Genomic DNA, 12,119 nt, shown 5'->3' with positions numbered 1-12,119 from the left:
CAGGCTAAACTAAAACCTGACATTATCTATTTAACCGACTATAAACCAAAATCAAAAATCGAAATTCCTCCGTTTTTTTTTCTAGAAATTGTTTTAGTTAATCTCTAAGTTTTTTAGCAAATTTTTGAGATTGGTCTCAAAATTTCAGATTTTTTCTACAGAAATGTCCTCCTTTCCGTTTTTCTTCCTCCAATGGCCGTAATTACAGTTGCAGAGTTGGGACCTCAGCAGACCTGAAGCAAGAAAACTGACGTGGAAAAAAAAAGTGCCATGATGCAGTAAAGTTGCTGCTACATGTGGCTCCAAAAGTTGGTTAGTTTAGTATTTCTGAAATGAACTTCATTTTACAACCTAATGAAGATTTGTTCACTTTGAAATGATTGAATTTTGTTTTAATCTTCCAGAAAAATGTGTTGTTTTTGCTTCCCTGTGATGATTTCATGTTGTTATATGGTAACAAGTGCTAAGCCACTCCAGGTAACTGGGTCAGGTCCTTCTTTTTAGCTTTGCTGTTTCCCAAGCTGGAAATTTTAACTGGATCACTTCCTGGAAGCTGAATCTTTATGCAACAAGTTACCAAACTGTGTGAGGAGGAAGGACGGGATGAATCAGAGAGGAGTGGAGAGGATGAGGAGGCCCGGCGCTCTTTGTAGCTCCCACAGAACCATCTCCAATTACAGGACAAAGGCAACTCTTTCAGCCCCGCAGCTCAAACCCTGCAGCTTTGCATGTCTAATGAGCGCTCGGCTGAATGCTAAAAGGACCCCGGGGTGCTGCAGAGGCCTCGCCCCCCCCACAGCCTACACACCACCCGGTAACCCTCTGGACCGGGACAGCCAGATTGGGCCTCTTGTTTCAGAACGCAGCCGTCCTGATCTGTCCCACAGCCGTGTCGCAGCACAAATGAAACCAGGACAGGAGCTAACAGTGCTGCTAATATAAAGCCTGAAAGTTAAAGAACAGATTTAACTCGGTGGAAAGAATCCCTGAGCTTTGGTACTTCTACTTTTTAAGTAGGGCTGCACTGATTGCAGTTTTCTGGCCGATCGCAGATTACTCTTTAAAAATCCTGACCGTCTGATTTTTCTTTGTCTGAAATATTGCTAAATATCGCAAGAAAGTTGCTGAGTTGGCAACAGTAAGACGTGCAGACATGACTAGGCCTGTCGCAATAAGCAATAAATCAGTTAATGGCATGATAAATTCAAACGAGCTCAATCATTTCCATTTTCATAGTTTAACGGAATTTTTTTCTCTCTTTACCAAAAACTGGATGTCAAAAGTCTTCAGTCTGATGCTTCTGTCTCTTCAGATCGAATATGAATTGAAATAAATGTAACTTCTTAATTTAAATCCTTGAAATTGGGTCTCTGTCTCTTTAAGAAGCTCCTGCTCCTTCTAAAACTCCGCCTCCAGGAAGTCATCCCAACATGGCTCCTCTATTAACCCTTTAACAACGTTTTTAATGAGCTCAGCACATGCGCAGTTCCACCAGGCGTTTGCTAATTGCTGCTGGCTAGTCTGAAGGAGCTGAGGCTTGAAGGCAGGCTTAAGTCCATCCAGGTGTTTTGAACAGCTGAATTGTTGCCATGGAGATTAGAGGATTTCTTAAACATGCATGAAAGAATCAAACCAACACTCCAGGTTAGAATGTGACATAAAGCTCAAAAAGTCGATTTTACATAATATTACCCCTTTAATACAGAGTTAATGGTTTTTGTTGCTGCTTGAATCAAATTAAACTTCACTCAGCAGGACTAATTGGTTGGAGAAAGTGTTTTTGCAGCCTGTTTTGCTCCAGGTAAACCATATTAATATTTGGCTCCATATTTTATAGTCCATTGTGGTTCCAGTAGAGCTGAGGATCATCTTTAACGGCATATGAGGCTAGAAAGCAGCTGCATTCTTATTATGGCACATTTTTAAATGCCTAGATTGTAAATGTGTCTCAAATACCATTAAATCTGTAAATCCAAGATAGATTGTAATTTATAATCCATTTCTACATCAGGCTATAGTGCTTAATGTCTTAACCTGTGTAGAGCTGCTGAGATGGAGGATCATTTAAAATTTATATTTGTATTGATCTCAGCCTTTTATTCCCACCCAACCTCCTGCTCTTAATGTTTAAAGTCAATCACTGGCAGGATGTGGTTCACAGTAACAGGCCAACTGTCAGTCAGGTAGGAGATCTACACACACCGACTCAGAGGAAGAGGAAACTAAAGTGAGCCAGTGAACATGAGTGAAGGCGACTCCTTTCAGTGCTGGATTTTAAACTGTACACTAATAACCAAACTAAATCTTCAGATTACTACCACCAACTGTACATGTTTACATATTTAAATAAGAAATCGTATGAATTTATAGTATCTCTTCAACAATTGTTTAAAGATTTACAAAAATAGCAGCAGAACTCGGATGTTTGTGGACTGAAACAAAGATCAACATCTTAACATTTTGTCAGAGGATTTCAGATGCTTTGGATCGAAAACAAATAAAAAATACATTGAAGAAGGAATTAAAATTCAAATGGCGCAGAGGCAAAGCACAACCCACGTATTGAGGCTTTAGTCCTCGTGACGGTGGTCACAGGTTCGATTCCTGGCCTGGCGACATTTGCCGCATGTCTTCCCCCTTTCTCATGACTGTTTCCTGTTGAACTGCTTTCAAATAAAAACCACTAGAGCCGACAAAACCTTTAAAAGAAATTCAAAATCCTGCAAAGTTATATTGAGTTAAATCAAAACTGAGAGAAAAAAGTTGGAAATTGGAAAAAAAAAGCTGAGCTCCAGAACGTTTGGTCAGCTGGTTTTACGTTTTCATGCCAGAACAATGGCTGAAATGTGACAAAACTGTTTTACCACTTGGTGCATTCTTGTTGGTTCTGCAGGAGGCTCCACTTCTTCTTTTCAAAGATGTATGGTTGTATAATTGCGCATCTGTTTGCCGCCATCTTTATGTGTGAGTGTAAAGGTTGAGTTTGGGGGGCGTGGCCAGCAGCAGCTTATTTGGATTTAACATGACAAGATGCCCTAAAATATCTCATTCTGAAAGGAGAACTGACCAGTCCGAAATCTCACTATCAAAGAATGATTTTGTGCAAAAACGATGTAATGAACATGTTTTGTATAGATCTATCCTAATCTGTTCAAGGCAGCATAATAGGTCACCTTTAAAGAAAAACTAAAAAACAGGCAACTGGAAATCCAGAAGAGGTAAAAACAACAAAGAAAATCACTTTCAAGATAAGATGTCTTTTATTTTCTTCCACTGTGAAGAAGCTCCTGTAGGTAGATATTATATTATTAGGACACTTCAGGTAATTGAAAAGGATCTAAATGTGACATTTTCTACAAGTCAACTGACAAAACAGGGACAATAACCACAAAAATGAGAAAAGAGAAAAATGCAAAGGTTTTAGATGGTAATATACAATTTAATTGAATCACATGAGAATTCAGCCTTTGTAGTACAAATATTTAACATTTGTACTACACTGGACAGCAGTAGAAAGTCAGTTGGTGTCCCTTTGGTTGGAAAATGGTTCATGGGTTTTTGTGCTTTGGTCGTAACTCAGTTTATTTATTTTAGTTTTTTGACTCTTTCAGCCTTCCATACAGGGTTTAAACATTGTTTTTGTGAATCCTATTTTTTGTTGCATTCTATTCTTTGAGTAGTTGTTTCTCCAGCGGTGACACTGATGCATTGATGGGTCCCTCCAGCTCCACTACACTCACTTTATATTTTAACTGGAACGACTCCCCCACCAGGGCAGCATGAACAGCATGAAATATGTAAAGATCTTGGATCTTTAACTTTTGGTTTGGCAAAATCTCTTTTTTCCAGCACCCCCTTTTTGTTCCAGTCTGTAATTGTCCAAAACTCCAAAATACTTGTAGTCCTCTGCTTCTGGCAGAAATTAACCTCTAATATGAAAGACAAAACCTGGAAAACAAAACCCACAAACAATAATCGCTATAAATCAGCAAAGCTAATGTAGGAGTACCTAAGTGATTGATAACAGATCCGCTGTTAATTGTCTTTGTTATGAACTTTTAAAATATGTTTTTGTTGAGTTTTTACATCTTGCAGCTTTTCAACTGCAAACAAAACAAAGTTTTCTTACAAAATAAAAAACTGATTACATTTACATTTTTTCCTTCTTATTCCTCCCTAACTTTCACTGTGGTACAAATCAACCATTAACTTTAAAGAAATAAATCCGTTCCCAGATATTCTGCTGCGTGTAAACAATCCTTTTAGATTTCTGTTTTTCTGCCTAAAAACGTTAAATAAAGAAAAGGCATAATTTTATCCATGCAAATAATGGTTTGTTGCTTCAGTTTATCTGTTTCTACAGTAGGACAGATTCAGCAGCACAACACTAGTGTGCAGAAACTCGTCACGGTTATCTGTTGAGTTTGTAAACAGATCCAATCAGCTGGTCACATCTTTGCTCCTGTGTTTATTGTGACAACCAAAGACCTAGAAACATCACACAGACGCACAACAGACGCTAAACAGTTTTTAACATCTCCAAAGACAAATTCATGATTCATAAAAAACCCAGCAAAGAGCCACTTTCTTTAACCAAAATGTACATATTCTTAGTGAATTTGCATGTTTTTTGAGATGTGTCCCTTTGGCATTGGAAGTGCTTCACCCTGGGAAATACAGAATATTAACAATACCTGCTGTAAGTATTAGTTTTATAGGGTTTTTTATGATTTGGAAAATGCCTCTTCTCCATGAATATGTTATATTTTAACTGTGCTATTTATTTTTATTAATTTCTTCATCCGGGTCTTTAAAATTCTGATACAGTAAAGTTTGTATAAAACTTAAAATTTTTGTCTGCCAAATATTATTCTTAAGTATTTAATCAGACATACTGATATGTTGCTCAGTAGCTGAGTAGCCATTTATTTTATCATGTAATTTATTTGTATGATTTAAAATACCAGAGTCTGCACACAAAAGTAGATTTTTCTCCATCTGATGACATCATAACTTACACTGTACATTAAGTACCTTTTGTATATAAAGTACTTTTAGATAGATCCCATTTACTTGAGTAATTTATTGGATGGCTACTTTTTTTTTTTTTACCTTTATTTAAGTAAAATCATGTTGAAGAAGTGCTAGTCTTGCTTGAGTACATATTTTGGGCACTGTAACCACTTCTGAATGTAAATTAAATTTCAGGAAAAACTTTTGTTCCTTAGAGGAATTGGGTCCCCAAAGTGTTGGTCTTGTCTGGATTTATGGACCCCATGATTTAGGTTTACAGGAACACACACACACACACACACACACACACACACACACACACACACACACACAGGACGATTAACAATCCTGAATGTCAGAAACAAGATTCAGCTTTCTGAGTTTTTTTTTAAACAACAGAAACATCCATCTCCCCTCTCCCACCCCTCTCTGCCCCTCAACGAGGGCAGCCATGGCAAGCTGCCACATTCCTCACCGCCGGGAAAACAACGAATCACATCCCAGGAAGTCCGAGAGGAAGAAGCTGGCTAATGCTTTCCTGTTAAACACTAAAACACACACACACACACATACAGAATCAGTCCAAACCATAATTACAGGCTGCAGATGTTTGGCAGTTAAAGTTTCACTGCACCAAAGAGTTACAGACCCATGAGGAACCGGGATATGGAGCAGAACCAGAACAGATATTTAAACAATAAGTGCAAATGGAAGTGAATTTGGACATTAAATCATGTTTTAACCCTTCAACCGGGACCAGAACCACAAGTACAGCCGGGCCTTTCTGTGTCAGTTCAGACTTTTTCTGTGAGTTTGGAAGTGATTTCTGTTTTGTCCGTCTCTCTCAGGGCTTTTCTGCTGCTCGGTCCCGTTTCCCTCCTCCGGTCGCCATGGTGACGCTCAGCTATGCAGAGCCTGAATACAGTCAGCAGCTTCGCGGAAAGAGGCCTTTGTTACCCACAACCCCCCGCTCCTCCCCTCATCGCTTTTCTGGTCGTTTTCAACCAAACTCTGGACTGGTCTCACATCTCACACCAGTATGATACCAGTATACACTACCAGTACAGGTCACTGCATAAAAAATATTCATGCATCTTGAACTTTTTTTTCACATTGAAACCCACATACTTCAGCACAGGTTATTGGGTTTTTATTATTAGTCGATTAAAATTGTAATTAATTAATCAATCACATTTTAATTGAAAACAAAGGGTGTTTTTTTAAACCTGATAGTTTGGTAGATTTGATTCAATTGGGACCAAAATTGCAGCATTTGTTCCATTTTCAGCTGCTTTCACATTTCACTGTGTCAAACAAACTACACTTTTGAAAATCCTGTTCCCCTCCTCGCCTGTGGGGGCGCTGCTCCAAGAACTAATGAGGACACAACATGAAAACCTCTGAAGAAGACACTGAGCGCAACTTCCTTCTTAACGAAATGCAAACCAAAATGAAGCGGCGTCAGATTTTAGCGGTTAGTTGTCTTTACCCCTCCAGGGGGTATTTTGTGGGCTCTAGTGTCCCTTATATGATAGTAGGCTGACAGGAAACGGGGAAGACATGCAGCAAATGTCGTCGGGTCCGGGAGTCGAACCTGCGACGGCCGCATCAAGGACTCAAGGCCTCCAAATACGGGTCGCGCTAACCGCTACGCCACCACGGCAGGCCCTAGTTTCTTTGTTAAAAGGCCAGGAGTCATTGCTAAGTTAGCATGTTGGTTTTCTTTGCATTTACCCAGAATGCCCTGCGCTGTAGTCCACATCCTACTTTTGAAATGTTTTCCAGTTCACTTGGCGTTCACATATGTATTCGAACTGCACCAGAGTTCATTTCACGCTTCCCCCAACGAACTGGACTTTCTACACAAACGGACTGGAGTTGGATTAAAGCAGATAAAACAGGACTGGAGTGAACACACCCTAAATATTGACAAAATAAGCAACAGATTCAATTAAAAAACATTTTTGCTGCTAAATTATTGAATAATCAGACACATGAGCTCAACAACAAAGATTATTGTTTTTAATCTGTTATCCAGGTTCTCCAACCATCAGATTGGTGTAAAGTTAATCTTTTCTGTGTTTCAGGAAAACTCCTTAAGCAGGAAGAGGATTACAGCGCAGGGCATTCTGGGTAAATACAACCAAAACAAACGTGCTAGCCTAGCGCGAGAAACGAGGGGAATATGTTAATGAAAGGTTTGGTTCCTTTAATTCAGAGTAGTGTGAAAGGGAACCGCAGCAGCTGAAAATGTAACAAATGGTGCAGTTTTGGTCCCCAGTCAGATTATACCAGATTATCAGGTGTGAAAACTAAGACTCAAAAGATGTAGAAACCAAATACAGAGTGGCAATAATTGAAGAAAATAAATGGGAACATTCAAGAAACAGGATTGAACAATTTCTTTGTATCAATCATGGACAAAGAAATTACCAGAATATGGCAACATAAATTCATCGCAGGCAAAAACACAATTATTGTGATTTTTTTCAGTCAATAATATCAAAGACTAGATATTGAGACTAAATCTGACTAAATAAGATTTTATTTCTACCATAATTTCTACGAAGCCGATGTAAGAAGTGTTCTGGTTGGAGCAACTATATGTTTCATTTTCTTTTCAACAGGAAGCATTTATTTTATTGAAGTTACATATTTATCATTACTTCTGCTTTTAATCTACTTCTTCTGGCCTTTTCCCCATTATTCTTCCTACTATTATCGTTTTTAATATGAGATCATTGATTTGAAGAGCAGCAGAGCCGATGAGCACGAAGAGGGCGGCATCATCTTCCTCCCCCTCCTCCTCATGCTCAGTGTGTGTGTGTTGGTGTGTGTGTTGGTGTGTGTGGGTTAGTGTGTGGGTGGGTGTGTGTGTGTGTGTACTCTCCCTCACTCCGCTGTTGGACTCTTCTTGCTTCGGACTCTGACTGAAGGCAGAAAATATGAAATAAGATTTTACACAACAACAAAGTTTTCGGCGGCCGGAGCGTCGATGCGAAGCTTCTGCAGAAACTCGCCGGTTTTGTTTCCTCTTTTCTTGGGGAAGAAAACGGAAATCTGGGGGTCGTGCCATGGTCTGTGTGGAGGATCTGCTCGGTCCAGGTCAGTTTTATTCAATAAATCTCATTATAATGGAGCATAAAAACTCTGGTAAATGTAAATGTGCCATGAAGTCGCATCGAGAGAGACGGAAAATATCTGGAAAATAAACTTTATATGGTGATATAACGTCTGGATCAGAAACATTTACGGTGATGCTTTTATTTTTAGGTTTTACAAACTTGAATTTAAAATCTTGATGTGATTTAAATGCTTTATTTAATGCACAAAAAAGCCCGGATTAGACGTGAAGGCTGCAGATAATGATCAGAGTTTATACATGAAACTATTTTAGTGTTTTTGTCGCGTCAGTGAGTGAAATTTAAAAATTCAGTTTAGGCTTTGAACGTGAAATCTCTTGTTTTAATCAATTAGATTATTTTTTAATTGGAGGCTTTAAAATACCAAAAAGAATCAACAGAAATGTGATTAAAAAAAAACATGATCAACTTTCTCTTTCTTTATTAAAAATGAAAATTAGTGATAAACTCATGGATTATGAATATTGTTTTGCGTTTTAAAATATTTTAAAAACTGTTTATGTTGCTTTTCTTGTCATAATGAAAACTTTAAAGGAAATCTGATGAATTCCCTTTAAAGTTTGAACTTTGTTCAGTCTAAAATGTGAAACTGAACAATGAAGAAAATAAATGTAACTGTTGATGTTGTGGATGTTTTGTCCGGTAACTGGACGGAGTGACCAGGTTTTTCATTAACTCCACAACACGCCGCAGCTTTTTTAGTCACAGATTTTTCTAACTTTTACATAAATTCACACAATTGTCCGGTTTTCACTCTTTTTCTTGAAATTATACTAACTGAATTGGAGCGCATATTAAAGTGTCATACAGTGGAATATGTGTCGCTGAATTTGATGTTTTTGTAATGACCGGGTCAGATTTGATCGGTTTAGTTATATTTCCGTGTATGAGATGAATCTGTTCAATCTAAGATGGATTATTGAAGCGTTGATCGGCTCTCTGCAGGACCATGACCTCCTCCAGCGGCAGAACCCGCTCTGCTCCTTCTCAAGGCGACCAAATGACATGAAGGATTGAGGGTTTGAGGACACAGCACCCCCTGCTGGACTCCCGCTGCACCTACAGGCCATGGCCGAGCCCAGTTACTCCGACCTGATCGCCAAACATTACAACTACACCGGCAAGTTTCGCAAGTCGACCCAGCAGGACTCGGGTCTGAAGGCAGACTCGGTGATCTTCATCATCGTCTGCTGCTTCATCATCATGGAGAACATCCTGGTCCTGACCACCATCTGGAGGACCAAGAAGTTCCACAAACCAATGTACTACTTCATCGGGAACCTGGCGTTGTCCGACCTGCTGGCCGGCGTCGTCTACACCGCCAACATCCTGCTGTCCGGCGCCAACACCTACAAGCTGACGCCGACACAGTGGTTCTTCAGGGAGGGCAGCATGTTCGTGGCGCTGGCGGCCTCCGTCTTCAGCCTGTTGGCCATCGCCATCGAGCGCCACCTCACCATGCTGAAGATGAAGCTGCACAACAACGGGAACACGTTCCGGGTTTTCCTGTTGATCAGCACCGTGTGGATGATTGCGGCGGTGCTGGGCGGACTGCCCGTGATGGGCTGGAACTGCATCCGGAGCATGCCGCAGTGCTCCACCGTGCTGCCGTTGTACCATAAGACCTACATCCTGTTCTGCACCACCGTCTTCAGCATCATCCTCATGGCCATTGTGGTGCTCTACGCCCGGATCTACGCACTGGTGCGCACCCGCAGCCGCAAACTAGTCTTCCGCAAAGTCACCAACGGCCGAGGCAGCGCCAGCGCCAACAACAAGAGCTCGGAGAAGTCGATGGCGCTCCTGAAGACCGTCATCATCGTCCTGAGCTGCTTCATCGCCTGCTGGGCGCCGCTGTTCGTCCTGCTGCTGCTGGACGTGGCGTGTGAGACCCTGACCTGCCCCATCCTCTACAAGGCCGAGTGGTTCCTGGCGCTCGCCGTCCTGAACTCCGCCATGAACCCGCTCATCTACACGCTGACCAGCAACGAGATGCGCCGGGCCTTCCTCAAGACGCTGCTCTGCTGCACCGCCTGGATCCGGCCCAAACCCAAGTTCACGGGACCGATCATGGGCGCGGAGTTCAGCCGCAGCAAGTCCGATAACTCCTCACATCCCAACAAGGAGGAGGCGGAGTACTCACCCAAGGAGACGACGGTGGTGTCATCCGGGAACCTCACCTCGTCGTCATAAACCCAGAGACTGGACGGGTCAGACTCATTGGATCGGAACTCTTTGGACTAATGGAGACTCTCCAAACTGATGAAACCCGATTAGTGGAAATCCACTCTGCATGTAGCTCTTAATGTCCGTAACTTTGAACCCCAGTCCAATGTGAACTGGTGTTATGGATGAAACAGAACATTTTCCTGAAGAGAAGGTGACGGAATACTGGAAGCACTGGGAAGGTTTAGACCAGCTCTAGAAGGGAAATGGGTTTTTTCTTTAACCAGACTTTATTCTCCCCCTTCTAGACCAACTAAAACTTGTAGCACTTATTTACACTACTGCCAATTATTTAAGAGATTAGTTCCTATAAAATGTCTCTCCTCATCCACTGCACTTAAAGAAACACCATAATCTGGAAACCTGGGTGTGAAATCTCTGTATCAGGGCCAGGCTGAGGAAAAAAATCTAATTACCAGAATAAAGTTGTACAACAGTAAGTAAAAAAACGAGAATAAATGAATATTACTGGAAAAAAACTTATACGCAAGTCAAAAATACTAAAATAAACTCATTTCAAGAAAAAAGTTTGTACAACATAAAGTCATATTATGAGAATACAGTCGTAACAAGCCAAGAAAAAAAGTCACAATAATAAAGTCATAATAATACATAAAAAGTCATATTATTGCAAGAAAAAAATCTTACAAAAATAAAGCCACTATAAAATGAGAATAAATTCATAATATTACAAGAAAAAGTCAATATTACCAGAATAAAGTTCAACAAACAGTCATAGTATGACCGTAAGAATGAGAAAAAATCTGAATAAAACGAGAAAAAAATACAACAAAAAGTTTTAAGAAAAAAGTCATATGGCAAAAATCATGATATTATGAGAATAAAGTCGTAATAATATGAGAATGAACTCATATTACCAGAATTGTTGTAATATTTGTAGACTGAAGTAGTAATTTTATAATTCCTATGAAAAATAGTAAAGTATAATGAGGAATATTAGACATAGGAAACTTAATCTTTTAACACATCAGTATCAAAATGTGCCAGAGATGAAATAATTAATTTGAAGAAACATTCACAGACTAGACGAGCTGGTTGAAGTTTTGCTCTCATTAAATAACTTTTTTTTAGTAATTTTATGTTTTTCTGGTATTTTTGTGTCTTTATTCTGTTAATATTATGACTTTATTCTTGTAATAATAATAGTAATAATGAAAATGATTTATTCTGGCCCCATTTCTCCTTCATAGAAGGAGGCTGTTTCCTGTTTGCTTTTTAATCTCGTAAATAGAGGAAAAATATCAACTTTTTAGCCATTTTATACCATTCAAGAACTAACGAGTTCAAATAAGAAAAAACGGTTTATTTGTAAAAGAAAAATGTAAAAATTAAAATATAAATGAGAAAAAACATTTGTTTTAAACTAAGCAATTACTAGAAAGTTTTAAAAAATAATAAAAATTGATGTTTGAATTGATAATTATTTCTTATTTGTCTGGGTACATTTTAATTTCACAATATTTTTATAAGTTATCACATTTTTTATCTATAAAATAAAAACACTTAGGGTGGAAATTATTAATTGATGTATTTTCTTTTTTTAATGAAATTTATAAATTCAAGTTAATATATTAATTTAATTATGAAATTACTCACATAATTGGACATTTTCACAGTTTTTTAGGTTATTATTTCACCCAGAAAGCAGTTCTGATCATTATAAAATGCTTAATAATGTTTAATATAAAGCTTTATTATTGTGTTATTTGGCCCAGT

General features: G+C 39.1%; 1 protein-coding gene across 1 annotated transcript; it reads left to right on the top strand.

The window, feature by feature from the left end:
* Positions 1-7,097: 7,097 nt before the first annotated feature.
* Positions 7,098-11,760, top strand: s1pr1 (sphingosine-1-phosphate receptor 1). The gene is made up of 2 exons (XM_028012014.1): positions 7,098-8,118; positions 9,102-11,760. Exon 2 carries the CDS (start codon positions 9,225-9,227, stop codon positions 10,347-10,349), a length of 1,125 nt encoding a protein of 374 aa, XP_027867815.1. The 5' UTR covers positions 7,098-8,118; positions 9,102-9,224; the 3' UTR covers positions 10,350-11,760.
* Positions 11,761-12,119: the final 359 nt, after the last annotated feature.

The sequence above is a fragment of the Xiphophorus couchianus genome, unplaced genomic scaffold (assembly GCF_001444195.1).
Source record: "Xiphophorus couchianus unplaced genomic scaffold, X_couchianus-1.0 Scaffold1000102, whole genome shotgun sequence".
In the NCBI taxonomy this organism is placed as follows: domain Eukaryota; kingdom Metazoa; phylum Chordata; class Actinopteri; order Cyprinodontiformes; family Poeciliidae; genus Xiphophorus; species Xiphophorus couchianus.
The sequence above is the reverse complement of the archived record's forward strand: the minus strand, read 5'-3'. Positions and strand labels throughout refer to the sequence as shown.